This window comes from Zootoca vivipara, chromosome 2 (assembly GCF_963506605.1).
Source record: "Zootoca vivipara chromosome 2, rZooViv1.1, whole genome shotgun sequence".
NCBI classification, from domain to species: domain Eukaryota; kingdom Metazoa; phylum Chordata; class Lepidosauria; order Squamata; family Lacertidae; genus Zootoca; species Zootoca vivipara.
This window is the reverse complement of record NC_083277.1, coordinates 47,812,490-47,839,764: the sequence shown is the minus strand read 5'-3', so window position 1 is coordinate 47,839,764 and position 27,275 is coordinate 47,812,490. Positions and strand designations below refer to the sequence as shown.

Genomic DNA, 27,275 nt, shown 5'->3' with positions numbered 1-27,275 from the left:
GCCCAAGCACAAAGTTCCTCCCAGAAAGAAGAAGAAACATGCTCACCAAGCCAAACAGCTGGTTGAGATCTGCATTTGTCAGGGATATGCTAACTGTTATTTATGTGCCGTGTCTGTTGTACACAAGCAATATTTATCATTCTTTAAGTTCCCATCACTACTGCTGTTTTCTGTTGTTATTGCATCATGGTATCTCAGGCATACATTTAGAAATAAGCTGTATCCTTCTGTTTCCAATCTAATACATGGAATATAAAAGGTAAAGGAGACCCCTGATCATTAGGTCCAGTCGTGACCGACTCTGGAGTTGCAGAGGTCATTTCGCTCTATATGCCGAGGGAGCCAGCGTACAGCTTCCAGGTCATGTGGCCAGCATGACAAAGACGCTTCTGGCAAACCAGAGCAGCACACGGAAACACCGTTTACCTTCTCGCTGGGTATTGACATGCTTTCGAACTGCTAGGTTGGCAGGAGCTGGGACTGAGCAACGGGAGCTCACCCCGTCGCAGGGATTCGAACCACTGACCTTCTGATCGGCAAGCCCTAGGCTCTGTGGTTTAACCCACAGGGCCACCTGCGTCCCCGCATGGAATATAGAGGTTACTAAAATAAAATGGACACACAGGTACCACACATTTGGATATAATACTAATATATATAATATAATACTAATATATATATACATACATACATATACACATACATACATACACACTACATGAGCAGTGGACTATTTGTCATCAGTGCCTCAAATTCTATCATATATAGCTGTAAATTTGAGTATGGAAGTCTGTGGAAGAAAAATTGATTTGGGGAGTTGTAGAAAAGTGGTGGGTAGGAAAGGACTTGAGCACCTTCTCTGCCTCCACCCCCACGATTATACGTTGAAAATCTTCTGTTCCCACAGTGGGCAACACATGGTCTTCCAGATGCTGCTGAACTACAACTCTCATCATCGCTGACCATTGGCCTAGTTAGCTGAGGTTGATGGGAGTTGGAGACTGACAACATCTGGAAAGATGATGGTCTTCTACTCCCGCCCCTAATGACCACAGTTTTAGATAGCTTAGTCTTTACTGTTGTGTGAGGTCCAAGCTAAGACTTAGTGTGCTGACGCAGGACAGTTTAAAATACATCCTCTCTGTACTTTAAGGTTATCTTTATAAATTCATGTGAAAATACCTAACATCAGAATCCGTGAGAGAAGAAATTATAATGAAGATTCTGGAGACTTTCCTTGGCAAAGCCAGATGAAAACAGGAATAGAATGTCATAACATAAAGACTTATGTAATTCAAAGAGAAAAGAATTGCAGGCATGACTGGGAAAATATAGTCAGTGTGGTTTTTGTTATTCTCATAATAAAATGCAGTTTGCTGACGCCAAAAGGAAATCTTAATTTGGTATGCTAATACCAACAAACAAATTATTATGATAAATATTTTCTCAAATATGATTTTTATTTTATTTTAAGGACAAAAACCATCACAAATATTTTTGTAGAACTTCTTAGATTTCCACTCTTGTTAAGAAAAGCTTTTAAAAGATATAACCAAATTACAGTGACTCCCGTTGAAACCTATGCTTCATACTAGGAGTCAGAATGAAAAATGAAGCAATTCTTTAAAAGATCTGGCAGTAGTTTTATATCGCCGTCTCCTTGGTATGATCCATCAATTCTTGCAGCTGTTTTATAGCTCCATGTCTTTCAGTGTGGATTGGAGATCTAGGCTGTTTCTTCATCATTGTGAGTTGGAACTAGGTGCTGATGTTTCCCTAGGATATAGGATAAGCTTTCTGCATCAACCAGATTTATTGTCATTGTCATTGTTCTACCGTCTGGTGAAGTTTAGTCTAATGCCTGCCCTCCTTCTGCTGCCTACACCCATGTATCATTGAACCAAAGGAGACAGACATGTAGCTGCTGAATTCACAGCTCACCACAACTGCCAACACAAGCCCATCCTGATCAGTATATTGACTGTCAGGGTAGACTAGAGCTTAAGGGTGGTAGTCAGCAATTCAAAAGCATGCCAGTGTGAATAGATAAATAGGTACTGCTGTGGCGGGAAGGTAAACAGAGTTTCCATGCGCTCTGGTTTCCATCATGGTGTCCCGTTGCGCCAGAAATGGTTTTGTCATACTGGCCACATGACCCGGAAAAGCTGTCTATGGACAAACGCCAAGTCCTTCAGCCTGAAAGCAGAGATGAGCACCGCATAGTCGAATTTGACTGGACCTAACTGCCTTAGGGTCCTTTACCTTTAACTAGTCATCTAACTATTACTCGGGGCAGACCCACTGACAACAGGGGCCATTTCTAACTTAGGTCAATTAATTTTAATGAGTCTACTCTTAATAATCCTTAGTTGACTACAACCCTAGGTGTATAATATTACTCCAGACAAAGCTAGCTGTTAAGCAAGTCATGTGGCTGCTGTGAGGATCTGCAACCCTGTTTCAAGTTACCCAGTCTCCACTCCCCTGTAGTGGCCCACTTTGCATGGAGACATCACTCTTATGTTCCTCCTCGTCCTCCTCTCTAGCCAGCAGAGAAAACAAACCACAATCCCTGGTTTAGTGTTATGTCCGAGTCAGGGATTGTGGTTTGTTTCACTCCGAGCAGGCCATGACTGGAAAGCCAAGAGCAAACCTTGGCTCAGCATGGTAGTTTATTATCAGTACAAGAAACTGTGATCTCTTGTTTGTATATAACAGGGATTATGATGTGTTTCACTTGTTTGCTAGAGGGCAAGAACAAAGCGGGAGCCTTCTGTGCATTCATAGTAAACTTTTAAGTACTATTACTGTGACATGCAAACACTGTCGTAGGCTTCCTTATCCTTGTCCCTACACCAGAACTTTAGCTGCTGCTGTCAAAGGACAAGAAGAAGCACAGTATAATAATACTGGAGTAAGTTTTATGTTACACGAAAAGGGAAAGTACAGTACTTGACAATGGATTGCCGTTTTCAGCTACAGGCCTGTGCCTTTTGTAATACCAAATGCCACCCTCAGTGATAAATACTCCTCCCATTTCTTGCTAGCTAGCTATCCAACAGGTTAACTTTTTCCTCACATGATTCCCATTTATTGTATGTTTTTGCTAGGAAGAACAAACACTGTGTAAATTGTTTGTGACTTCACTATTCGGAGTTGCAAGGATACTGATAAATGTGCTACCTCAGATTTTCAATGCAAGATCTGACCACAACATCACACATAGTTAGCAGAATGATAAAATAATAAAAGATCAGACTTTCCTACATTTGTATGGATTAACTCAGGCTTCCTCAACCTCGGCCCTCCAGATGTTTTTGGTCTACAACTCCTATGATCCGTAGCTAGCAGGACCAGTGGTCAGGGATGATGGGAATTGTAGTCTCAAAACATCTGGAGGGCCAAGGTTGAGGAAGCCTGGATTAACGTATAAATTCCACTGGGTGTTCAGAAATAGCGTAGCATTGAAACTGCTAAAATAAATTATATTCATGACTATTTATAAACAACGGGAAAGTTCTAACAAATTTTCATCTCAACTGTGCCAAAGCTCTTATTCATATTCCTAACGAACCTCAATATATTGTTGAATACAACAACATAATTTTAACCTGACCATATTTTTTCATACGAGAACTTGCCATTTTAGGGTGATAGCCTGATTGTCTGGATTTTCCATCAGCTATCACATCCTGTCCATCATCTACAGTTGCTTTCTATGACTTGAGAAGGGAAGCCACATGACACAATGCAACTTGAGGTTTATAGCACTTACCTAGGAAATTCTCAGATTGTTAAGGGTGTAATGTGCTTTACTGTGAGTTTATTGCAGGCAAACACAGCAGGGCAGCTTAGGAACACAGGGATTGTCAGTTGCCTGCTCTATTAAGGGCTATAAAGCCTAAGTACATGGAAATGTGGGGTAGAAATGAAGACTGTAAATAATACTGTCGCCACTTTTAGGAAGGGAAGCACACAGCTCTTCAAGATACATAGAATACATACAGCTGAAACTGCAAAACATTGCAAAGTAGCACCACGTTAACTATTCCTCACTGCTTCTGGAGCACTAAGACCTCCTTGCAGTGGTAGTGCTTCAGAGGTGAAGAGCCGACTTTGAGTGTATAGGGAGATAATGGTTGACACCTCATTTATCAAATGTCTAATCTAGCATACTCCCACAGCCTGACCACAATTCCTCCTCCCACTTTTCCCTCCTTTATTTCAAGAGATTTATTTTCAGAGACGCTTAAGATTCAGAGAGGCTTAAATTTGTTTATTGGTACTGATGTATTGATGTTTGACAGCTCTGATGAAGGCCAGCCTAATCATGAGGCGCTGGCAACACCAGTCACCTGCCGAAAGCACATGCCCTTGAAATGAATTGGAGCTTCTCTATTCAGGCTTCTAGTCGAATGAACAAAATACCTCTAAATTTTCCTTATAACTGCACAACTTGTTGCAAGCTTGTGATCTCAGGTTGCCAAGCCCAGATGCTCTCAGGAACTGGTCTATGAAGCCTATCATGGCCCGCACATTTTATGGGTTTATCAATATGTTTCCATTTTTAAAATGCACTTTTCCCATTTTTTTAAAAAAAAATCCATCTTGAAAAGCTGTAGAAGAAGACTTTGCCTATACAAATAGAATTTGCAAAGAGTTTTTACAATTGCATGTTAGCTGCCCTTCATTCCTGTTGTAATATTTGCCTTTCCCTGCTCTCCTTTCTTCAGCTATCAGGTTTGGGAGAATGCCACAGGCTGAGAAGGAGAAGCTCTTGGCGGAGATTTCAAGTGATATCGACCAGCTAAATCCCGAGTCTGCTGACCTGCGGGCCCTTGCCAAGCTCCTGTATGATTCATACATAAAATCCTTCCCGCTAACCAAAGCCAAGGCAAGGGCAATCTTGACAGGAAAGGCAACAGACAAATCGGTTAGTTCTCTCTGCTTCCTATTCTCTTTTTCGGGCAAATGATTTACCATACTAACGGATCAGTATTTTATGTTACAGTAGTTTGTTTTTAAAGCCTCCTGCATTTGGCAATTACATATTTCAAGCTATGAAACACAGGAAATGTTTTTAGATAGGATAAGTAAACATTATTTAAATAACCCAATAAAATATTTGAATGCAGTACAAGAATGCGAAGGTCAGCATAACCTTTTTGGACTTGTTGAGCCCCATTTCCTCCTGTTCCGTCACCCTGTTTTCCATAGGTTATCTCCCACATTAATCCATCAGGGCTATCCAGTAGAGAAGATGATGCTGTAATACAGTAGAGATTATGCTGTAATACTGGTCTGCTGCCTATGCAGACCAGGCCCCTAAAGATCCATTCCTAGCCTTCCTTCCTTGTGATTCATGCTGGTATTGCCGCCAGACTTTTGCATATACTTTATACTAAAATCCAACATTTATTCTTTTTCGAATTGTGCACCTTGAATCAGCTCATGTATTTCTTTTTCCTCACAAGAGAGGTTTTATTTTACTGAGAAAAATCTCTAAAAGGACCGCTCCATTTGCGATCTGAGGCGCTGTGTTTGTTCCAGTGGGGTACTCAAGGCTCCGGCCTGCAACAGGCTTCACTCTTGTCTCGACTTAAAAGAAGAGCACAGGCCTTTCTACCTCTGGAGCTTCATCCATCATTAAAATTATCCTCTCATGGAGGTCTTGTTATTTCTTACTGCAAGTGCTTTGTAAAACTGCAAGTGCCAAGCACTGTCTTAAAACTAGATGCATATTCTCCCTTCTCTCGCACACACACCTTTTCTAAGATAATGCTCACTGCCCTGCATTGGTGCATCATCTAAAACAGGCATAGGCAAACTCGGCCCTCCAGATGTTTTGGGATTAAAACTCCCATCATCCCTGACCACTGATCCTGTTAGCTAGGGATGATGGGAGTTGTAGTCTGGAGGGCCAAGTTTGCCTATTGCTTAAGGAAGTATATTGCTTAAGGAGCATTCACCCCAACCGAACTTTGAATTTATGCAAGTATAACCAATACGATCAATGACACAATTAAAACTCATGTGATTAATTGATTTAAGATGTACTTAATTGGATTGCAGCTCGGTATAGGAAAGCCCTTGCTGGCAAGGAAACTCTTGAGCAATACTCAAAGCACTTTTTCCACACACAAAAACAGCACTATCAAGACAAATGGCTTGGGTTTCATCAGGTTTCAAAAACTTCTGTTTGGGCAGTCATAGTGGTATCTTTAGGAATTAGGATTGATGCTTAGGTTTGTGAAAATATACATCAGGAGGCTTAGTTTGGTCAGAATCGAGTACAGTCGTACCTTGGTTTTCGAACAGAATGCGTTCCAGATGTCCGTTCAACTTCCGAAACATTTGGAAACCAAGGTGCAGAATCCGATTGGCTGCAGGAGCATCCTGCAGCCAATTGGAAGCCGCACCAGATGTTTGGCTTCCGAGGCAAAGTTCGCAAACTGGAACACCTACTTCCAGGTATGCGACGTTCGAGTTCCGAGTTGTTCATGAATTAAGCTGTTCAAAAACCAAGGTACGACTGTATCCACTTCCAGAGTAAACACTAAATACATTACCACCATAGCCGCTAGAAGGCTGTGAAAATTTGTGTCCTGGGCTTTTTAGACCCACATACAGAAGAGATGCATTGGTTGCTGGGTGTTTATTTTTTTCAGCTTTCCTACCCCACTATACAGTGTGAGAGTTAAACTACAGACCCCTTTATTTAAACGCAAAGCACCTGCAGAGTTAAACTAGAGACCCCTTTATTTAAACACAAAGCAGAGGGGAAAAACCATTAGTGAAAGAATGAATTTTAGGCAAGCCAATCCAAACCTGCAGCCAACAGGTTGACAACCTGCCAACAGAAAATAGGGTGGAGCTGTAGTGCCTCCTCCCTTGCCATGGCCACACCCAACATGTGAGTAAGGAGGCCTTCCTGCATTGCCACCACCCAGGACCTCATAACTCCAGGTAGATGATACAGATTCACCTTGAAAGCAATCCCAATTTTTGTCCCTGCATCCCATAGTCTGAAGCAGCAAAGCTCTGTGCCCACCAATGACCCTAAAAGTTGCTGAATGAGGACACTGCACTGAACTTAACTGTTTCCCTTTTGAACATTCCTGCCACAAAAGGTGAGGAAACTCTTTTTCATCACCCTTTTACTAATTACCAAAAACAAGCAATACAGGTTTTTTTTTTGTAGTGACTTGTGATACCTCCCTGTTCTGCATGGGTGTTGCTGTTTGGCTATACAAGCAGCGGCACTAACAAACTGACCACCGGAAACATGATTCTGAAGCCAATGTAAAGTATTAAATGATTCTAAGTGGGCAATGGGAAGGATTAAGGAAATCAGAATTAAAGCACATAACGAAACATTTTTGTATATAACATCTACTGCTGTGTGTGACTTTACTGTATTATAAAACATGGCAGCATTACAATCCACATTATGACACTATAAAACCATTTTAGGCTTATATAGAATCTTGTGCATTTCATTGCCCTCTTCCTTTGTTTTACAGAGTCAGTTATGTAAATTTATGCACAGAATTGGCCCTAAACATGTATGAGCATGTCATTACATTTTATTGTGCTGTTGTGTATTGGACAACAACAGACATTGCAGACTCCTTCGCAACTTCGGAGGATTCAGATGTAAGGGATTGTAAATCAGTATGAGTGGTAGGTTCTTCTTATCTAGATTGCATCTGAATTACATCTGATTCCTTATATAGTTGGCACATCCAAATAAAGTTAAGCACTTTCTATGTACCATGGAATAGGGACAGGGAAGAAATTCTGTTTGGTTCACATTTTAATACGGTATACCCACAATTTATATACATTTAATTTGCGCACTTTCAGCTTTACATGCTTACATGCAACAAGAACAACCCCAGGCATCCAGGGAAAATCCCACCCAAAATGTTTTGACTATGTGTAATTTTGGCTTTAGGCTTGATCCCTGGAACATAACCCCTTTGTAAATTGAGGGCTTCACACTTCCAGAAAGCATGTTGTACACAAATGATTTGTATGAAAAAGTGGACGTTGGTTGAAATTGTACATCAAAATGTATGCATTAGTGAAAATAACATAGAAAAGTGAAAATCATTGCAAAAACATGTATATTGGGCAAAATGCACACTAATATGCTGAAGATATTTTTGTTGGGACTATTTTTAGCAAAATTAAAATAAACTGATACATAAATGTAACACACCAGATTTAGGACTGGGAAAATGACAAACTGAGAGAACCCCAAACTTGGCTTATTTGTACCTCCGAATCAATGGGAGAATTATCATGAGATTAAATCTTCCTGCTTGAAATTGTTGGGATTTATTGGTGCCTAACAGTGACTGCATTCTGCCCCTTGCATAGCAATTCAATCTATGCCTCATATAATCTGATTGTGGCAGACACCAGACCAGGAACACCAGCTCCTGGGGGCAAAGCCCTTTGGGGGGCTCGTTTCTGCCCCCCCACCCCCAGATAAATACTGGCTACTCCCATGGATACTTGACGTTGCATCAAAGGAGTGTCACAATTAGTGATGCATACCTTGAATATTAGTTGATACTCTTCTTTCTTTCCCATCTTAAAAATTATTTATTTTCAGCTCAGAAAACCTTTCCACACTGTTCCTAAGGAAATAGTTTGACAACTGGAGCCCAAGTACAGTAGTCAATTTTGAGGAACAGTTGTTACATCCCTAATAGCCCTAGTTATTTTTGCAAAATTTGCAAAAGCTTTCAGGGTTTGGTTTGCCCAAGTGATCTTGTGTTTGGTGAGCTAAGGTGAGCTAGTTAATTTGGAGCATGTAAGTGACTTTGTGATGTTTGGACATGATGCTAATGCACTGCTTATGCAATTTATATGGGGTGGGCTCATGTGATCTTGTTTGTCTCTGAACATTGAAGAACCTGCCACCAGGGTAGAATTTACCAGCATAAAACTATAAATGAAAAGACAACCCCCTGTAAAATGGTCTTTCTCAAGCACACTTTAAAAGCACTATAGTAAGAATAAATGCGCTCATTCAGTAAATAATGAGTAAAACTTTTATTATTATTTGTACTGTAATGGACTTTGTGTTCTGAAAACGTCAAAATGTTTACTATGGACACAATTTAAAGTTATGTTCCTTGTTTTAATTGTGCCCACATCTGCGTCACATGTAAATGATTGGTAATGCTCAAGTAGTTTGTGCAGTCTAAAATTACTAAGTAACCAGCCTTTCTTTGGAATGTACTGCTCTCACTGGCTATGGCAAAATAAGCTTGCAAGTTACAGAGTCCATTTCATTCTCTCCAATTTGCACTACGTAGTTTGCATCTTCCTGCTACACCAGCACTGCATGTTTCCTTACTGAATTGAAACATTCATTTAACATTTTCTTGGCTATTGTGAAATATCTTTCATCCATGCTGCTTAGAACGGAGCATCTTATTTAATAGGTTGCTAACATTTATATCTATATCTTCATCCAAATAACAGAGCAGTGAATAGGAACAGATGTCATTAATGATACGTTGCTTGAGAATAATTCTGTATAAGAGAATAATTCTGTATAAGAAAGCATCGTGTAAATGCCTTGGTTTTTAAATAGTTACTTGAAAGTCCAGATTAATTAGTGTGGTGCGGGCATTGCAGCTGTGCCTTCTCTTTACCATTTGTAACTGTAAGCCCAGTATATTATAATGGAACAAATGAGTTCTACATATCCATGTTCTTTATTTGAGTATCACAAATATAATGTAAAATAGCCATCTTTGATCAGATACCACGGAATGTACCTGGTTTAACCTCAGGCACAATAATTTTTCAGCGGTGGTTGAAAAACCACAATTATTCTTAATGAATATATTCAGAATACTGTAATTGCATTGTACTGCAGTGTTAAGTAAGTCTATGGAAACCCAGATTTAAAGTTTCCCATGCCTAATGTTTCAAACATATCAGTACTTCGGAATACTAAATTCCTCTGTGCATTTAGGATCAGTGGTTTAGGATGCAACCCTATGTGGAAGATCCACAAGCTACAAGGGCTGTATGAATCTGTGAAAGACCCCCCAACACCAGCAGAATATTCAATATACTGCTGGCATGATGGATAAGAATAAGTCTTGAAGTGCTTTAGTTTAGAGAGCTGAAGGTGATATTTAGAAAATCAATGAGGTGTCTCTGCTTGCAGAATCTTCATACTTTCCAAGGTGCAGCGAAATTTATTTACAGGGAACTGAATTTAAAAAATGTCCCGTAACCAAGGAAATGAGGTATAGTATTTCTCAGATCCAAAAATGAAATATATAAATATCAGTGTAACTGTCCTAACAAAAAGTCCCTGGCCATTGCGACTGATGAGAGTTGTCATCCAACAACATCTGAAGCAATATGTTGGCTATACATGATGCACATTTTAAGTGCATTTAGAACAGTTATGTACTGCGTAACTGATCACATTTATCCTCAGTTATCTAAAATGCAATTATTTCTATAACCTTGCAGTTGTTGCATTTGGGTTGAAATGAACTATTTTGAGGTAGCTCTCATTTTCAACTGAGATAATTGGGTCCAGTCTCATCCGTAGTAGTTTCCTAGCTGTTGTTACTAGACTTTGACGCCACTGTGAATTTGCAGTTTCTATGCTTTGTAATGTGTGTTTCTAGGGAAAGCACTTGATGTATGGCAAGTTATAAATCCTGGCTTTAAGGACTGTTAGTTTCTTAATGATCATTCTGGATTCTTGTAAAAATATTATTTTATCAGGCTAAAGTAAAAAAAAAATCAACAATAATGTGTTCCCAAAATGATTTTTAAAAATGTTCTTAGTCTGTTTACTTCTTTTCTTGAAATTGAAGTTTATCTTAAATTATGACTTTGTTTAGGGGAGCAAAAATCACTTTGTTCGCATGGAGCAATTTGTAAAGCAGCCTACCTCCAGAAACCTAGTTTCTTTGCAAGCATGGGAAAATGTCATGGCCTGATTTGCTCACTTGCAGATGGTTTAAGCATCCTAACCCTCTTTGCTTTCATTGCTCTCTGAGGCTTTTGGCTCCTAAAATTACTCCCCTAAGTATGCCAGTGGAATACATACTCACTCCCTGTCAACTTCTTTCTGTTCTTAAACCATGATTCATCCTTCCTAATTTCCATGTACAGTTTCAGTAGCACAGTGTGCTTTATGTAGGAAGGAAGCCTGACAGTCAGCTGTATTTTCCTTTTTCAGCCATTTGTCATTTATGACATGAATTCCTTAAAGATGGGAGAAGACCAGATCAAGTGCAAACATCTGACCCCTATGCAAGAGCAGAATAAAGAGGTTGCCATCCGTATCTTCCAGCGCTGCCAGTTCCGTTCCGTCGAGGCTGTTCAAGAGATCACAGAATTTGCCAAAAACATTCCAGGTTTTGTAAGTCTAGACCTGAACGACCAAGTAACTCTCCTGAAATATGGGGTTCATGAGATCATCTACACACTCCTTGCCTCCATGATGAATAAAGATGGTGTTCTCATTTCCAATGGACAAGGGTTCATGACTCGGGAGTTCCTGAAGAGCCTCCGGAAACCCTTTTGTGACTTTATGGAACCCAAGTTTGAGTTTGCTGTCAAATTCAACGCACTGGAATTAGACGACAGTGACCTGGCAATATTTATAGCTGTCATTATTCTTAGTGGAGGTAAGTGTGACACAACCACAGTTATCCTTGGGCTGGAGTGAACCTTGAGCCACCATGCCTATCTCAGCACACTAGCCGTATAGTTTGCCCTTCAAAGGGCTTGATGCCTTACCTGTTTCTGCAGGACAGGAAATGGCGGCTGGGTTTACTGAGTCCTGGTAAGCTGCAATATAAAGTGCATGAGCTGCCTTGAGATCTTCATGGTTAACTCTGAAACTATTTGATAAGTAGGCTCTTGCCTTTGGGGGTCCAGTTCACACTATGGTCACTTCCACACCATACGTTTAAAGCACATGGCTGCCCCCAAAGTATCCTGGGAACTTGAGTCTGTTAAAGATGTTGGGAGTTGTAGTTCTCTGAGGGCTCAACTACAGTTCTCAGGACTCTTTGTGGGTAGCTGTGCACTTCAAATGTGCTTTGAATGTATGCGGTTAAATTGACCTGCATATTCCTTTGATTTCAAACAGAGGCCACTGGAAGCAAAACCATAGCTGCCGAGTCTCCCGTTTTTTGCGGGAAACCCCTGTATTTTGTTACCGTTTCCTGCTGTTACCCCGAGTTGATTATATCCTGTAAATATACCGTAAAGCTCCTGCCGGCGGCCATGTCCCAGCTCCCGGCTGTCTGCGCATGTCTGGACATGCACAGAAGCGATTTCTGGTGCCCAGACATGCAGACACGGGCAGCCTGGCACTGGAAGTCGCTTCTACGCATGTCTGGACCGCTTCCAGTGCTGCTCTGCCCATGTCTGGGCACCGGAAATTGGGCGGCGCCGGCGCCGGAAGTTGCTTCTACGCATGTCCACACATGCGCAGAAGCGACTTCCAGTGCCGCGCTGCCGCTGATCCCGGATTTTTCAATCCGAGAGTTGGAGGGTATGAGCAAAACAGCCCTCTAAACCCTATGGCACACTTGATGCAACTGCTGGCTTGATAGGGTGGGGAAATAAATGAAGGTCAATAAAGCATCTGCCTTTATGAAAGATGAAATTGCCCTTCCTGAGAGGTCATAAGTATCTTCCAGGATTTCTAGGGATTTCTAGTAGCAGCTGCTGGGACTCTTGGTCTGCATGCAGCTACTGCCCCATGTGGTGAGCTCCTGAACTGCACATTGCCCATATGCCTAAGCATCTTGTTATCCTCAGGCCTTGTACTGACTCTGCCTAGCCAATCTGGCAGTTGGACAGGAAGTAGTATAAGAGGTCTTCCTGTCCAAGTTATCCCTTGCTTGAGCAACAGGTATTCCTGAGCTCTGTCATGTTTCTGTGTCCTCTGGCTGCCCTTCAGCCCTGACACCAAGCTGGTTCCTCAATCCTGCCTCCTGGTTCGTTCTAACTACTAGTTTCATTCCATTGCACCTGGTTGACCTCAGATTGTTGTGCATGGCCCTCACCTTGACAGCTCCATCACAAAATATAGCACAGGAAGCTGCCGTCCATACCAGGCAAAACTATATGCTTGTTTGTTGCCTACTCTGGCAATAATTCTCCAGGGCCTCTGGCAGAAGCCATTTCGTATCACCTGTTACTCATCCTCTAAGCTGCAAATGCCAGAGATTGAACCTGGGATTTTCTACAACTGAATGGCAGTCCCTTGCCACAAGGAGCACCAGCTTCCCCAAAGTGAGGGCACTTGTTCCACATCCTCCAAGTGCCGCTGTTGTCCCCCTGAGTTGCATTAGCATTGCTAAGCACAGCCCATCCAGCAAATCCTACGTGCCTTCTTCTGTCTCCTTTCCTGCTTCCCAGCTGCACTCACGATTTTGCATGGTTTGACATGCGCCAGGTTTAAAAGGGCTTAATCATTCGTTGGCACTTCTCTCATGTTCACTTGAAACTCCAGCCCTGTGACGTGTTTTCATTAGACTAACTAAAATCACATTTATCAAGTACATATGCCGTCAGAATATCTTTACTTGAGAAAGGTTTTAGAATAAATTGGTCCCCAAGGACTTTGAATTAACTGACTGAAGGCAAGTGGGATACCTACTATATTTCTTGGATAGCTACAATGAAATTTTGAAGCCCAAAAGGGCCTTTTATAATATGAGCCAATGGTCTTGGGAGTGTTTTCCCCATATTAATGAAAAGTCTACAAATGAGAAACATACTGTTAACTCCCTTATTTGTTTTAGTAGAATTCAGTATTTGACTGCAAACTGGGATTTGTACAACTCTGTTTTGTTTTCTATTAGATAAAGTCATTTTAAATGTTGGCTCCTAGCAGTAGAATATAACGCTAAAGTCTTTTGATTAATGTGAGCCTCATTCCCCAACTACAAGTAATATAAATCTGACAAATAGAAATAATTATAAATATTAGTACTGAATTACAAAACAATTCATACTTCAGTCATTGGTGCCTCTGAAGCTGATCTAGTAGCTACAAATATAAAGTATGTCCAGTTGTACAAATTTCTGATTTGTATATTCCAATACATATCCTTCCCTTGCCTACAAAAGTTTATTTAACTGTCAGATGTATTTTGCACTTATTAACAGTCTGTACCTTCCTCAAAATACCAAATATTCTATGTGGTATCTCATTTGGCAATTTTTATTTTCACTGAGCTAGATCTACCTGAGTCAGAGTAGACTCACTGAAGTCAATAGACTACGAGTTTAATTAATGTTGGTTATCATCCATTTTAACAATATCAAGGGTACATTGGGTGGGATTCCACATAGTGCCCTGCATGTGCACCTTGTTTCATGAACTTAGTTGAATTCTGCCCATTGTCAGCAGATAATGAAGTCCTTAGGCTTATACTCACCCACTTAAACATCAACAAGCTTACTGGAAAAAACGAATAAGGTCTTTATCAGAATGAAAAGGTGAGGGGAGAGGTTGAAGGCAACACTTTCTGCTAGAGTATAAAACGTTTTGAAATCCCCTCTTTTTGAAATGAGATTATGTGGAATCCCATCTATTTCATTTGAAGCTTCTAAGGTTTTATGGATGGAGATAGCGCATAGCTGCCAAGTTTTCCCTTTTCTCGCGAGGAAGCCTATTCAGCATAAGGGAATTTCCCTTTAAAAAAGGGATAACTTGGCAGCTATGAGATAGCGGCATTCAGAGTGCAGGAGAATGAGATGACATCTTTCCTCCCACACAAGCCACCCAGTGTGCCTGCCCCACCTCTAAGGTCACCAGAAAGCTTGTCACTTCCCAAATGTCATGAATCATTATGGCTGACTATGTAATTTTTTTAATCTGCAATATTTCTGTCCCAAGTTTCAAAAAGTTCACCAAGTGGTTTGCAGAGTGAAATAATAACATCAGAAAAGCAAGCATCACATTCCTAAGGTCACAAGAAGTGTGCATGCACAAGAAAGCTCATACCAATGACAAATTTAATTGGTCTCTAAGGTGCTACTGGAAGGAATTTTTTTATTTTGTTTCAATTAAAAATGTGTGTGTTTCCCTACCTTTGGTAAGAAAACGTAAGAAGAAGATACTGTAGATGAAATGCATTCCATTATTTCAATGCCCCCACAAAAAAGGTCGTGTTCCTGGAGGGCGACAATTTTGCCTTATATGAAGAAGGAATTGATAGCAAATTCTCAGTAACTGCCCTTAAGATTCCTAGGAGTTCATATGGGGGAAGGATTCTCCCTGAGATATGAAACCCAGATCATTTAGTTCTGCAGTTATGAAAAATAGCACCTTGATTTATCTTGTAAGAAAAGTTGTAAACAATGTAGGTATAATATGCCAGTTTCAAAGCATTATTTTTGCCAGTCCACACCCAGTAACAGATAGAAATCTTCTATACAGTACTAACTGTATTCCAGACTGTCTTTCAGATATAATTCACATTACAGTACTCTACTCCTCTAGACACTCTAGACACAAATAGCAGTGTCGGTTTCTTGTGAAGTAGCACATGTTCAAGTTTTCAAGTGAAAATTGCAGTAATCACTTGAATAATGTAACACATTAACAACCCACTTTAAAATCCGAGAGAACAAATGGCTTGAAGACTGCAGTTTTAAAACAGACGTTTTTGCAGAATCTCTCTGTGTGTGTTGTACACACACGTGTAAAGTATTTATATGCAAGTATTTATATGCTTAACCTATTTTAAACTGTAGTTTCTTAATCCCTATTTTGTCATTCTGCCAGTACATGAAATGGATAAAGATTGCTCATAAGCTGAAGGGGAGGAGAGGAGAACTTTTAAGGGTTTTTTTTTATTTATTTTTTAAAAAACACCTAACCATCAGCTACCACCATCCCTTCCTACCTTTTCAAAATGTGATCTTTTGATCTCATAGAAAAATGAAACACATTTAATCATATGTACATCTGAGGATAATTTCTTTAAGCCCGAAACCTGATTTGTGCTGTACTCATTATGGTTAAGCACGCAACTGCTGAGTCATGCCTGATTCATACCAGCGCTATGATAAGGGTTCTCAGCCAAATACCTATTGACTTTCAGTAGCAATTTCTCTTAGAGATAAGAAATGCACAGTAGTTCTGCATGTGTACATGGAACATAAAATCATTCTTATGAACATTTCAGAAGTCAATGATTAACAGAAAGTACAATTAACTTTGAGAAAATGCTGAGGAACAAAAGAGGCTTCCACATTTAGAAAAGGCATTCTTCTAACCATTTCCATCCTTTTCAGCCCCACCATTTTGAGCTGTATCTTGTAGATAATTTGTAGTGGTTCAGGTGCATAGCTGCCAAGTTATCCCTTATTTTAAGGGATTTTCCCTTATGCTGAATAGGCTTCCTCGCGAGAAAAGGGAAAACTTGGCAGCTATGTTCAGGTGTCACTTTAATTCTGAGAGCGTTAGCATTGTCGGTAGTTTTAGCACAGTTGTTGAGCCCTTTAAAGGAGGCCACAGTCGTCATGCTTTGTTACCACTGTTTGATTTGCCCTAAAATATTTTAATAACTGTATTGATAAATATATAGGAAGACCCCTGATTGGAGCCCTGGACAACCACAACCACCACCAGTCAGTGACAACAATGGTCTGGCTTGGTATAAGGCAGCTTCCTGTTTTCCTTTGAGAATACTTCAACATCGCTATTCAAATTCCAGCTATGTTTCATTAGGGAGGATGGGATCTAAATGGCACTGCCCTGATGACAGACGGCATCCATCATCAGAACAGGAAAGGGGCCAGTTTTTGGCAACATCTCCTCCTTGAAGGTTCCCATAACTCTTTGAAGCAATGGGGGGCGGGCATTGCTCAGGGTTCTGCGGTGGGAAGGAGAAATTGCCCCCATCCCTGTTCTGCTGACAGATGCCTCCTTTCAGCAGATTGACACTAACTGGATTCCACCCAATGGGTTGAAAAGCATCAAGATTCCCTCCATTCAGTCTTATTTTAGATATAACTTGCCTCATTAAAATACTAATTCTTAAGTGAGGCAAACAAATGAGCAATTCTCTAGCTTTTCAAAAACACTGGAAATAGGCTATAGACTTCATGCTTGTTTGAGTTTTATATTGCTGTGCATCCGGAATCCAGGTGTTACAGGGTAATACTGTAGATTGGCAACCAGATGTTTAAAGCTACACTATCCCCGAAAAGCCAAAATAGTAACATCTGTAAATATTAAGAACTGCCACATCATTTAACTATGAAGAAATGCATACTTTGTGACCTTTCATACATAGAGATATATCTAGAAAGGATTGAATAAATTATTCTTGATAGTTAATTTTGGAAATGCTGATTTCGTTTTTATGTGTACAATATTCCTTTTCAGATGGCTTTCTGCTTACACTTTTTCATTCTCTCAGTGTATCTGTGTGTATGTACACACAGACATATATGATATTGCTTACCTCCTCAGGTAAAAAACACAAATTGATAGCTAATCCAGGGTTTATAGTCCTAAAGAGCTGGTAGTGAAATAATGATTTATGGGGCAAAAATCCTTCAAATAATTTTTGTTACAGATTTTCCTATTTTCTGGACAGTCACTATTGATTATATATAAAACTTAATAAGATAGAAGCCAGCTGCCATATCCACCCTTTTGTTACCCCAGTCATTTTGGATTAGACTGCAAATCCTCTTTTAAATAAACATAAATAACTATGATCTATTTCCTTCCTTCCTTCTTCTGTTTTATTTCCACCATCTATGGTGCATGGTAAAAATCACATTTGTTGTCATTTTAGTGGGAAAAAGTGCATAACTTGGGGGGGGACCCTGAATGTAGTAAAATTGCTTGATCCACATTACTTATAGCAACAAATTTAAGGTGAGCAGCAATGATAAAGATGAATTGATCTAGCCCTTTATTTCCCCCGTTTCTCTGGATTTTTATAAGTAAATGCTACATAAATGGCCTTTTTCTTCATAACCAGGTTTACATAGCCAGAGAAATGGGAAGTGGTCTTCTTTTGGTCTCAAAAGGTTCAAGCTAGCCTGAAAATTATACTTCTCTAATATCCACTCCTTTCACTCTAAACCTTGATGTAGGGGCAACTAACTGGTGTGGTTACTTGTGGTGATGGCATAGCATTTGCTTTGAACCCTGGAAAACCACAGATCATATTAAGTCATATCAGTACAGCCCGTTCGGACAAAGCTGTGCACACTCCCCTGTTTGTGCCCAATGCATAGGTTGATTAAAGAGCCCTAAACAGGCTACACCCCTCTTCTCCATTTAGCTGGATGGTCCAGTAATTGATTTACTTATTAACTTTTGCTTTGCAGTGCGCACACCATAGATTTGGGTTATCAAGTTGTCATTTCCTGTGGCTAAGTGAGTTTAACAGGTTATACATTAGCAAAAGAGGCAGCAGTAAGTTATTGGCAATTGGTCTCGAACACAAATATTTCCCACAATTATTCATCAGCGTTTGACCATCTTTTCAGCTCACATGCTTCTAAAATTATAGTTTGTGTGCGTCCCTTAAAATGAAGCGCAACACAAAGCCAGAAGTTACGTTGAACAACAGCTTGAAGTTCCCTCCCCTAAGAATGTAAGACGGATGGGGGGGGGCAAATGAGATATTATTTTAAGGACTGCTGTTTTTGTCAAATCTTTATACCAATTTAGAAGTAAATTGCTAGTGACAAAAGATAGTGAAATAATCACATGAGAAGTGAAAAATGCGAGCAAAGGAATGTGAACATGTTTTCATTGCTCCACAATGGGAGGAAATAGGCAATGACCATATTTCCTAAAGTGAGTCAGCTAAACCACGGGCAATGTGTAGAACTTTCTGTGAAATTTTCTATGAACATTTGCCGGAGATTTTTATTTTGTACAAAATGTTTGAGATGATAGATAGATAGATAGATAGATAGATAGATAGATAGATAGATGATAGAGAGATAGAGAGATAGATAGATAGATGACAATGAGAATATTAAAAAAGAAAATGGCAAATGTCCCCTGTTGAAAAATGTAATTGGGAGGGACCAAAAAGTTGGGGCACAGAATGTGGTGACTGTGCTAAGAGCAAAGGCAGGTTAAACCCCTGCCTAATAGCTGGAAGTGCCCATCTTTCAAACAGTTGACCTGTGTGAAGGCAGCCCTATATCTGGAAATGTTTAATGTCTGGTGTTTTACAATTTTTTATATGTGTTGTAAGCCACCCAGAGTGGTTGGGGAAACCCAGCTAGGTGGGCAGGGTATAAATCATAAAATTATTATTATTATTTTGAAAGGTCTTCATGAGTGCAGTCAGGCAAGTCAGCGCAAGAGGTGTGCCAGCCATGTTGCCAAGTGCGTCATAAATGATTCCTGCTACCAGTTGCCAATTCACACATGCAAGCCTAGTATTGCAATTGTACTGAAAGCCATCACAAGCCTAAGTCTTGGGAAAGACAGGAAAAACACCAGAGGGCAACAGTTTGGCAGCAGCAACATCTGAGTATATGAACTATGTCACTTCCAGAGAAAATGGCCAGGACTCTTAATCTCAGTGCTAGGAGCTTCTTTTAACCACCGACCTTCAGAGCAGATTTCAGTAACATTTCTCAGATGGAGGATATCTCCTCATTCAGCCTCATGCTATTTCCTTTGAAAATCAAAACCTACAAAAATCCCAGCTGAGACGTAATAGAAATCTGAGTACTTCAATGATAATGTGCTTGAAATGCTGTACAAATACTGTATGTGGGGTTTTGTCTGTTTTTCTGATTAACGCCCCCCTCTGCTGTTTTGTTCTCCTCTTAGATCGCCCTGGATTAATAAATGTGAAGCCCATTGAAGATATCCAAGACAATTTGCTGCAAGCTTTAGAACTCCAGTTGAAGCTGAATCACCCAGAGTCATCACAGCTGTTTGCAAAATTGCTGCAGAAAATGACAGACCTCAGACAGATTGTAACAGAACATGTGCGGCTGTTGCAAATTATAAAGAAAACTGAGACCGATATGAGCCTTCATCCACTCCTACAAGAAATTTACAAAGACTTGTATTAAGGGATGTAGAATTTCTAATCCATTGACATTATGTACGTTGTTCAAATTGCACTACTTCTTTGAGAGGGAAAAATATTACATACTTAAAGAAATTACTGTGAAGAAAAAGCATTTTAAAAAGAGAGGCAGAGCTTTTACTATTATAGATCTATTTTATGCCTATTGTTTATAAAGACACATTTACAATTTACTTTTAATATTAAAATGTATATATATATTATATATCATTAAATTGTTGGCAGTATTTTGCAGATTAATTTTTTTTATCTGTCTTATTTTATAAACCATAATTGCTTGTTCAATCTGATTAAAAATATCATTGAAGTTGGTTAGCTGTGCAGTGCAATTTTCAGCTTCACATTTTCCCCTATATATGTTATTTTGCTAGGGAAAGCTCTCTGCATATTTTATGAAGTGATATGCAAACAACAGTTATGGGTCACAGCATTGTACCAGAAGGCTCAAATTTGATTTCTCAGACCTGGTTTGTTTTTTTTAAAATCAATTTTTAAATTCACTGAAGAGAGGCGCAAGGGACCCAGATATAGTTTTGTCAAACATGCCTTTGACATTAGCAGGTTTTAAAGGAAGCCTGAAGCCAATCTTGTTTCACTGCAATTATATTAGGCATTGTTACATCTGCATATGAAGGTCAAGGAACTGAGGACTCACAGTACATACATGGGCGTTATATCCCTTTATCCTCAGATGAATGTTGTTGATTGATCATCTTAGTGTATGCAGATTCCAGCCATTGACTTTGCAGGCAAGGCAATCAGCCTACTCCTGAACCCTGCGGACGTTTGCACATGACCAGCAGAGCACATTATTATATTTGCTCCCCAAATTGCTCCTGAGATTCAAAAACACTGTGTGGGATGGTAGCATCACACAAAGTCCTTTTGATCTTGGCAAAACTGGCAGTGGGATTACTTCATGTGCTTGCCCTCAAGTGAACTGATTTTTACAAGAGCAGATTATATACATTCCCTGCTACACTATTCAGGCCAGGCACACACAGTATTTACTGAGCAGCAAGTTGGGACAGGAGAATGCTCAACACTTTCTGTCTGCTAAAGCAGAGGAGTAGTTCTACAGTGGAAATAGGTTGTGACATTTCCAATTCCAAATGCTCTTTATTCTGCTTTGTAAGAGAGAACACGCAACTAGGAGTTTAGAGAGCCGAACTAACCCTGAAATATTGGAAGTAACAGCATCCCCTCTCTTCCCGTTCACCTGCCCTTCTCCCAATTAGAAATGATTTGGTTTGGAAGATTTCCCTACCAGCCTTACATTTTGCATGACTGCAGGCTGTACCATCTCTGTCTCCCCGTAGATCCCATGTACAATGCAAGGAGGTAGATGGAAGTGGGGGGACGAAGGAGATCCAGGTTCCTAAATAAATGATTTTTTGGGGGGGGGGAGAGAAACATTTTTTGGAATAATCCTTCAGGGGTATGTTTTGTATAGCTGTTTCCATCAAACACATGAACCACTATAGCAACTCCTATAGTTGAACACTATGGCTCCAAACTAAACAGAATGTTGATTGATCTTGTAGCTTGCCCTTGAATACAATAGAAGCTTTCCCCAGTTAGCATGTGGGGGCTGGTCTGGACTGGGAGTTATTTGACTAATTAAAACATGCACACACCACTGCAATTCCAATCCAGATTCGGGAAACTCTGCTTGCAATTTGTACTGGAAATTTGCTATAATGCATAACCCATGTCAGGAAACTGATCTAGATATAAATATGTGAACGAACCAGAATGCCTCACCATATCCCTATGATATTGATTTAACCAAGATGCAATGCTTGAAATCTTAAGAAATGTTTCTGGCTCATGTCTCTTGGACATCTGCAAGCATGGGGATGATCCTGTTTACACTAGCAATGAGCTGTGTTTGGCAGCATGATAGTTGTGGTAACGAATTATGTATGACAAAAAGTGCTGGAATTGCCTATTATTATTTATTGAATTATATACTGCCCTTTACCTGGAGGTCTCAGGGCGGTTCACACAACTTGCCTAGTATCCATGGTAATTATTATGATTATTATGATTATCATATCACATTGATTTTTATCTATTTCTTGTCCCTGCTTGTTATGGCTGATGAAGAGAGTCGAAGGTAGTGCTGAACTAAAATCTGTCTTTCCGTTTTTGAAAAGTTTTGTTCCTTTGCAAAAGAGGCTTCTTTTTTCTGCTTCATTCACCTCACAATTTTTGTACAATTTCAATGAGTGCGGAGTTTTGAGCTCACTTTATTGTGACAAGGTTGCTGAGGGTCGTGTGTCTGTTTTCCTTTCCAGTAGTTTCCCAGTTTTCTTTCCTGGTTGCCTGTGCTTCCTGATCTTCAAAGAGGCTCCGTGGGTTTTTATTGAAGCACAGACAGTCAGGAAGGCTGCAGAATGCAGACCGCTGGTGAGATGATTTGTAGAATGAAAGGAAGGCCACTCCTTCTCTTAAATACTCCTCGGCCGCCTCAAAATAAGGTACAGTGGAGGACGAGGAGGGCCCAGCTTGACCTACAGGAGGAGAAGATGGCTGGCTCAGAAGGTGCGCTGCTTCAGCACCTGCCTAATCAGGCCAGCATCAAAACTGGTACAGCCACCAATTCAAGTATTTGGCCTTGAAGGTCGGTATGCTACTGCACTCTACTCTGCTGCTTCTAAGCAGAAGAAGTTGGACCAGGTTGAGAAAGAGCTGACTCGAGTTCTGACACTTTAGAAGGACCCTAAATTTTCTGTCATTGTCATGAATCCTCACATAAAGAGTGCAGAAAAGCAAAAGACCGTGAATGAAATTTTAGCTAAAGAGAAAATGTCACTGTCAACTTTATCAATTTGCTTGCTGAAAATGGTCGCTTGAAAAACACGCCAGGTATAATTTCTGCATTTGCTAAGATTATGAGTGGAGAGGTTTTATGCTCCGTAACTACTGCTCAGCCCTTGGATTAAGCTAATCTTGCGGAGTTGAAGGCAGCTTTGAATGGCTATAAGCTAAAGGAGAAATACTGAAACGAGATAAAAGACTGACCCAACAATCTTGGGTGGAATGGTTGTCAGCATTGGAGAGAAATTCGTTGACATGTCGACAAAGACCAAGATTCAGAAACTAAGCAAGATCATGAGAGAGACTGTCTAAACATCTTGATATGCTTTCCCCTCCCCCATAAAAACCTAGTCAGTTGTATGATGAAAACAATAAAAATGGTTCTCCTTAAGCAAAAGAAAGAGGTACAGTAAGTACAACAAATACTCTGCACCCACTCCTGAGATTCTTCTCGCCAAAAAAGGATTTTCTCCCTCTGATAATTTTTGAGTGCAATTTCCTTTCTCATTAATTGATGAACAATCCTGGGAGGGGAGATGCAGGAGAAATTTCAATGTAGCACAAGTGAGAGGATCAGATGAGGGCGACCCTCCAATGTGAGAGCATAATACCATTATTAGGTTTGCTGGGGAATCTCCTTATCTCAACAGGTGGCCACAGTTTGAGGATGATACAGGCTTTGTATAAATTAGAAAAGTTCTAATACATATATGCAAAGTATTTACATGTAGTGGGAAAGGGTTGGATTTGAGACTGCTTCACGCATTACAAACACACCAATTTGCCATATTAAGGGTGCAATGCAACCCGGGGGTTTTGGTGGTGGAATCAAGAGCTGTTTAACCACCCATATCATGAGCTGCTGGGAAGTGGGTCCAAGGGTTACCTTTGTGGTTTTCTGTCCGTTTTGCAGGAAGGTTGGATTTTTTTAAAAAAGAAGACGTTTCCCTCCTCTCCACTGGGAACTGCACATTTCAGCACACCTAGGTGGCTTTCAGTCCTTTGGGTCCAAGCCATTTTGGGGTTCATCTTTGACATGCTCTTGAACTACCTCAACATACCTTTTTCGCCCTACCACGTACAACCTCTGATGTGAGAGGGAAGAGGGATTCTACACAAGGTCTGAGAGTGAGCTCCACTGTATCCTATGACCCTGACACACACACACACACACACACACAGAGAGAGAGAGAGAGAGAGAGAGAGAGAGAGAGAGAGAGAGAGAGAGAGAGTCCACACAGCATTGCATGTTCAGACCCAGAGACATCCCCCATTCACACATGACTCAAATTTTAGTTTGTTTTTTGGCAGAATTTAGGCCACAAGTTTATTGATTACAGAAAGTGAGTGGTTGCAAAGGCTCTGATTCGATTAGCTCCCTGCACCCTTGCAGGTAGCGCTGACCCAGGGCATCAGCCATAGGTCAGCCTAGGGTGAACACCCGGAATGGCAGAAAGCCGGGGACATGCTATGTCCACCACCCAGATGTCCCCCTGGACTCAGGCATGGGCACAACCCCTCTCAGGGTTGACCAAACCATTGAGTCCCTGGATTCCTTTAACGGAATACCCTTCACATAGGGATGGTGAGAGCATGGGTATATATAGGTCCCTCTATCCTTTTGGACTGCACCCCATTGGCCAGATTGAACCCAACATTGAGGGACCTACCAATCGGGTGTTGTGGCTGACCAATCTTAACCACCCACAACACAGGAAGTCAGTCTCCAGGTCTCACCGCAACACGTGCCTTCTTTGAGGGAGGACACAATTTACAGCCTAAAGTAGCTTCCCAACTTTCTTCTAATTGGAAATGCTCAAGAAAGCAGGTGTGAAAGCTTTGAGCTGCAAACTATGTAGGCTAATGACTATAAAACAATACAAGGTTTTAAGAAATCTATCAATGTTTGAATGGGGAAAACAGAAGAGTTTGACAGTAGACCTTTGCTGCATACTTCATTGGAGCCAATAACCACAGCGCAGGGAACCAAAAAGCATTTCCCTGAAGCTCTTAATGTTTTCCATGTGAATTATTATCATAATTTTGGTTTGAGTATAAATATATGAGAAATCTTGCTCATGTCAATTTATAAGCAGGTTGTGTTATTTTCATAACCTCTTGGGCTTTGGTGAAAATGTCCCAAATCGTAAATCACAGGCTGCTTTTTGATCATGAGCACAACCAAAAACATTTTATATACGGTAACTTGCAATTAATTGTGGTGTGTTAAAAAAGAACCTTAGCATGTGCCCACCATGTTGTAGTAGTAAACCCAGAACATACACTTTTTATTTTCCACTAAAATTATTTCACATGGTGTTATTTATTGCCTTGTGTGTTTTTTTCTGGAGAAATTGATATTTCACATGAATGACATTATGGGGTTATGCCCCTTCCCTCAGCCTGTTGCGGAAGGAAGGCTTGGCAATCTATCTGTGCATGACAGTCACCCTTTTTGGCAAATTTGACATAAACCGAGTTAGCACAATGTATTTATTTTACTGTACTTCCTAGTCTCCCCACCCCACCCCACCCACACACAAAGGGAGTGAATATTAGCAGCTCCAAAAGCCTCTAACTTTGGTTTTGCCTCTAATTTTCTGAGCTGGGTGGTATAGAAGCACAGTACACCATACTAAGACCCATATCAGAATTAGGCCCATATAGCTTCAAAGAGATACAAATCAGTGTCGCCTGTCCCCCATGTTCGCAACCCATGTTTAAAAAAAAACATTTAGTCTGCTAAAGAGATGGTGACTCATGTCTCAACTTGCACTGTCCCTCAGACCTTGTGGGGGGCCGGACTGTATCTTGAAAAAAAATATGAATGAATTCCTATGCCCCACAAATAACCCAGCAATGCATTTTAAATAAAAGGACACATTCTCATAGGTTCCAACTCCCAGATTGAAAAATCCGGGATCGGTACCGGAAGTCGTGCTGTGACCATTTTGGAACTGGGCAGAGCAGCACCGGAAGTCGCTTGTACACATGCTCTGCCCATTTCCAAAATGGCCGCAGTGCCAGAAATTGCTTCTGCGCATGTCCAGAAACTCCAGACATGCGCAAAAGGAGCCTCCCCGGGCCGGTAAGAATCCAGGGGATTTATGGGGTTTTTAAAAATCCGGGCTGCCAGTGGGAAACGGCTGGGAAAACGGGGGTTTCCCGGGGAATACGGGAGACTTGGCAGCTATGCACATTCTACTCATGTAAAAACACCAGACAGGCCCCACAAATAACCCAGAGATGCATTTTAAATAAAAGGACACATTCTACTCATGTAAAAACATGCTGATTCCCAGACTGTCCGTGGGCCGGATTTAGAAGGCAATTTGGCCACATCCAGCCCTTGGGCCTTAGTTTGGGGGCCCTGTCTCAAAGTATCTAAAACCAAAGATGTGTTTTATCTTGGAGATTCCAGATTTTTTGAACTTATCCCATGATTTTGAGTTGGTGTAGGAACTTATACTCAAACCATCTATCTATCTCAGTATTGTCAACACTGGCTGGCAGCTGCTCTCCATGGTTTCAGGCAAGTGAAACCCAAAGCTTTCCCCTAGATATGTTGGAGATTTAACCAGGGATCTTGTGCAAGCAAATCATTTGCTCTACCACAGAGTTACAGCCCTTTCCCTAATCATAGCTGCCAAGTTAGCCCTTTTTTTTAAGGGATTTTCCCTTATGCTGAATAGGCTTCCTCGCGAGAAAAGGGAAAACTTGGCAGCTATGTCCCTAATGTTCAAGTTACTTCATTACTGTGAGTTTTGTCTAAACCACCATTCAGCTCACATTAGCACATATTCCTACAGGCAGCAGCTGATAGGGAAGGAGAATAAATTCAATTCAGTTCACATTTAAAGACAAACCTATGAGGTAAGTAATGTGTCAAAAAAAAGCATATACCAGGGTAAAGCATGCATGAAAAGGGTGAAAATGTCATACAAAAATGCATTGCGTTAAGCAAAATTGCATGGCAACATTTATATACTGGGAAATGCACCATAAAATGCTGGTGCATTTTCATGACTTTTTTTAAAAAAAAAATGCAAGCTGATGTGGAAATGTGAAGAACTGAATTTAAGACTGCAAAAATGAGAAACTAAGAGCAACAGAGATGGAATGATTTTCCTATCCCTATTAGCAAGTTCACTTCACAAGTGATATAAACAGAATTTAACCGAAATGTATTTGTTTGACGTAAGTCATAACATTGGAACAAGACAAGATGTTAAAAGGATCAGATAAAATTGAGCAAAGTCATAATAACACAAGCCAAAGTTAACAGTGACCTCATTAACATGGAAATCCATCACATTTTGTTTTGGCTTCATCGAGGGTCAT

At 40.5% G+C, this 27,275-nt stretch overlaps 1 protein-coding gene and 1 pseudogene across 2 annotated transcripts in view; both read left to right on the top strand.

Annotated features, from left to right (window-relative positions):
* Positions 1-22,651, top strand: part of PPARG (peroxisome proliferator activated receptor gamma) — a 65,158-nt gene extending 42,507 nt beyond the window's left edge. The window contains exons 5-7 of one of the 2 annotated variants that reach the window (XM_035106226.2): positions 4,734-4,933; positions 11,234-11,684; positions 19,847-22,651. In XM_035106226.2, coding sequence (XP_034962117.1) covers positions 4,734-4,933; positions 11,234-11,684; positions 19,847-20,094 — 899 coding nt within the window. In that variant the 3' untranslated portion in view covers positions 20,095-22,651. The other variant, XM_060271469.1, reaches the window with a different exon arrangement.
* LOC118080046 (ATP synthase subunit O, mitochondrial-like) lies at positions 22,208-23,529 on the top strand (annotated as a pseudogene).
* Positions 23,530-27,275: the final 3,746 nt, after the last annotated feature.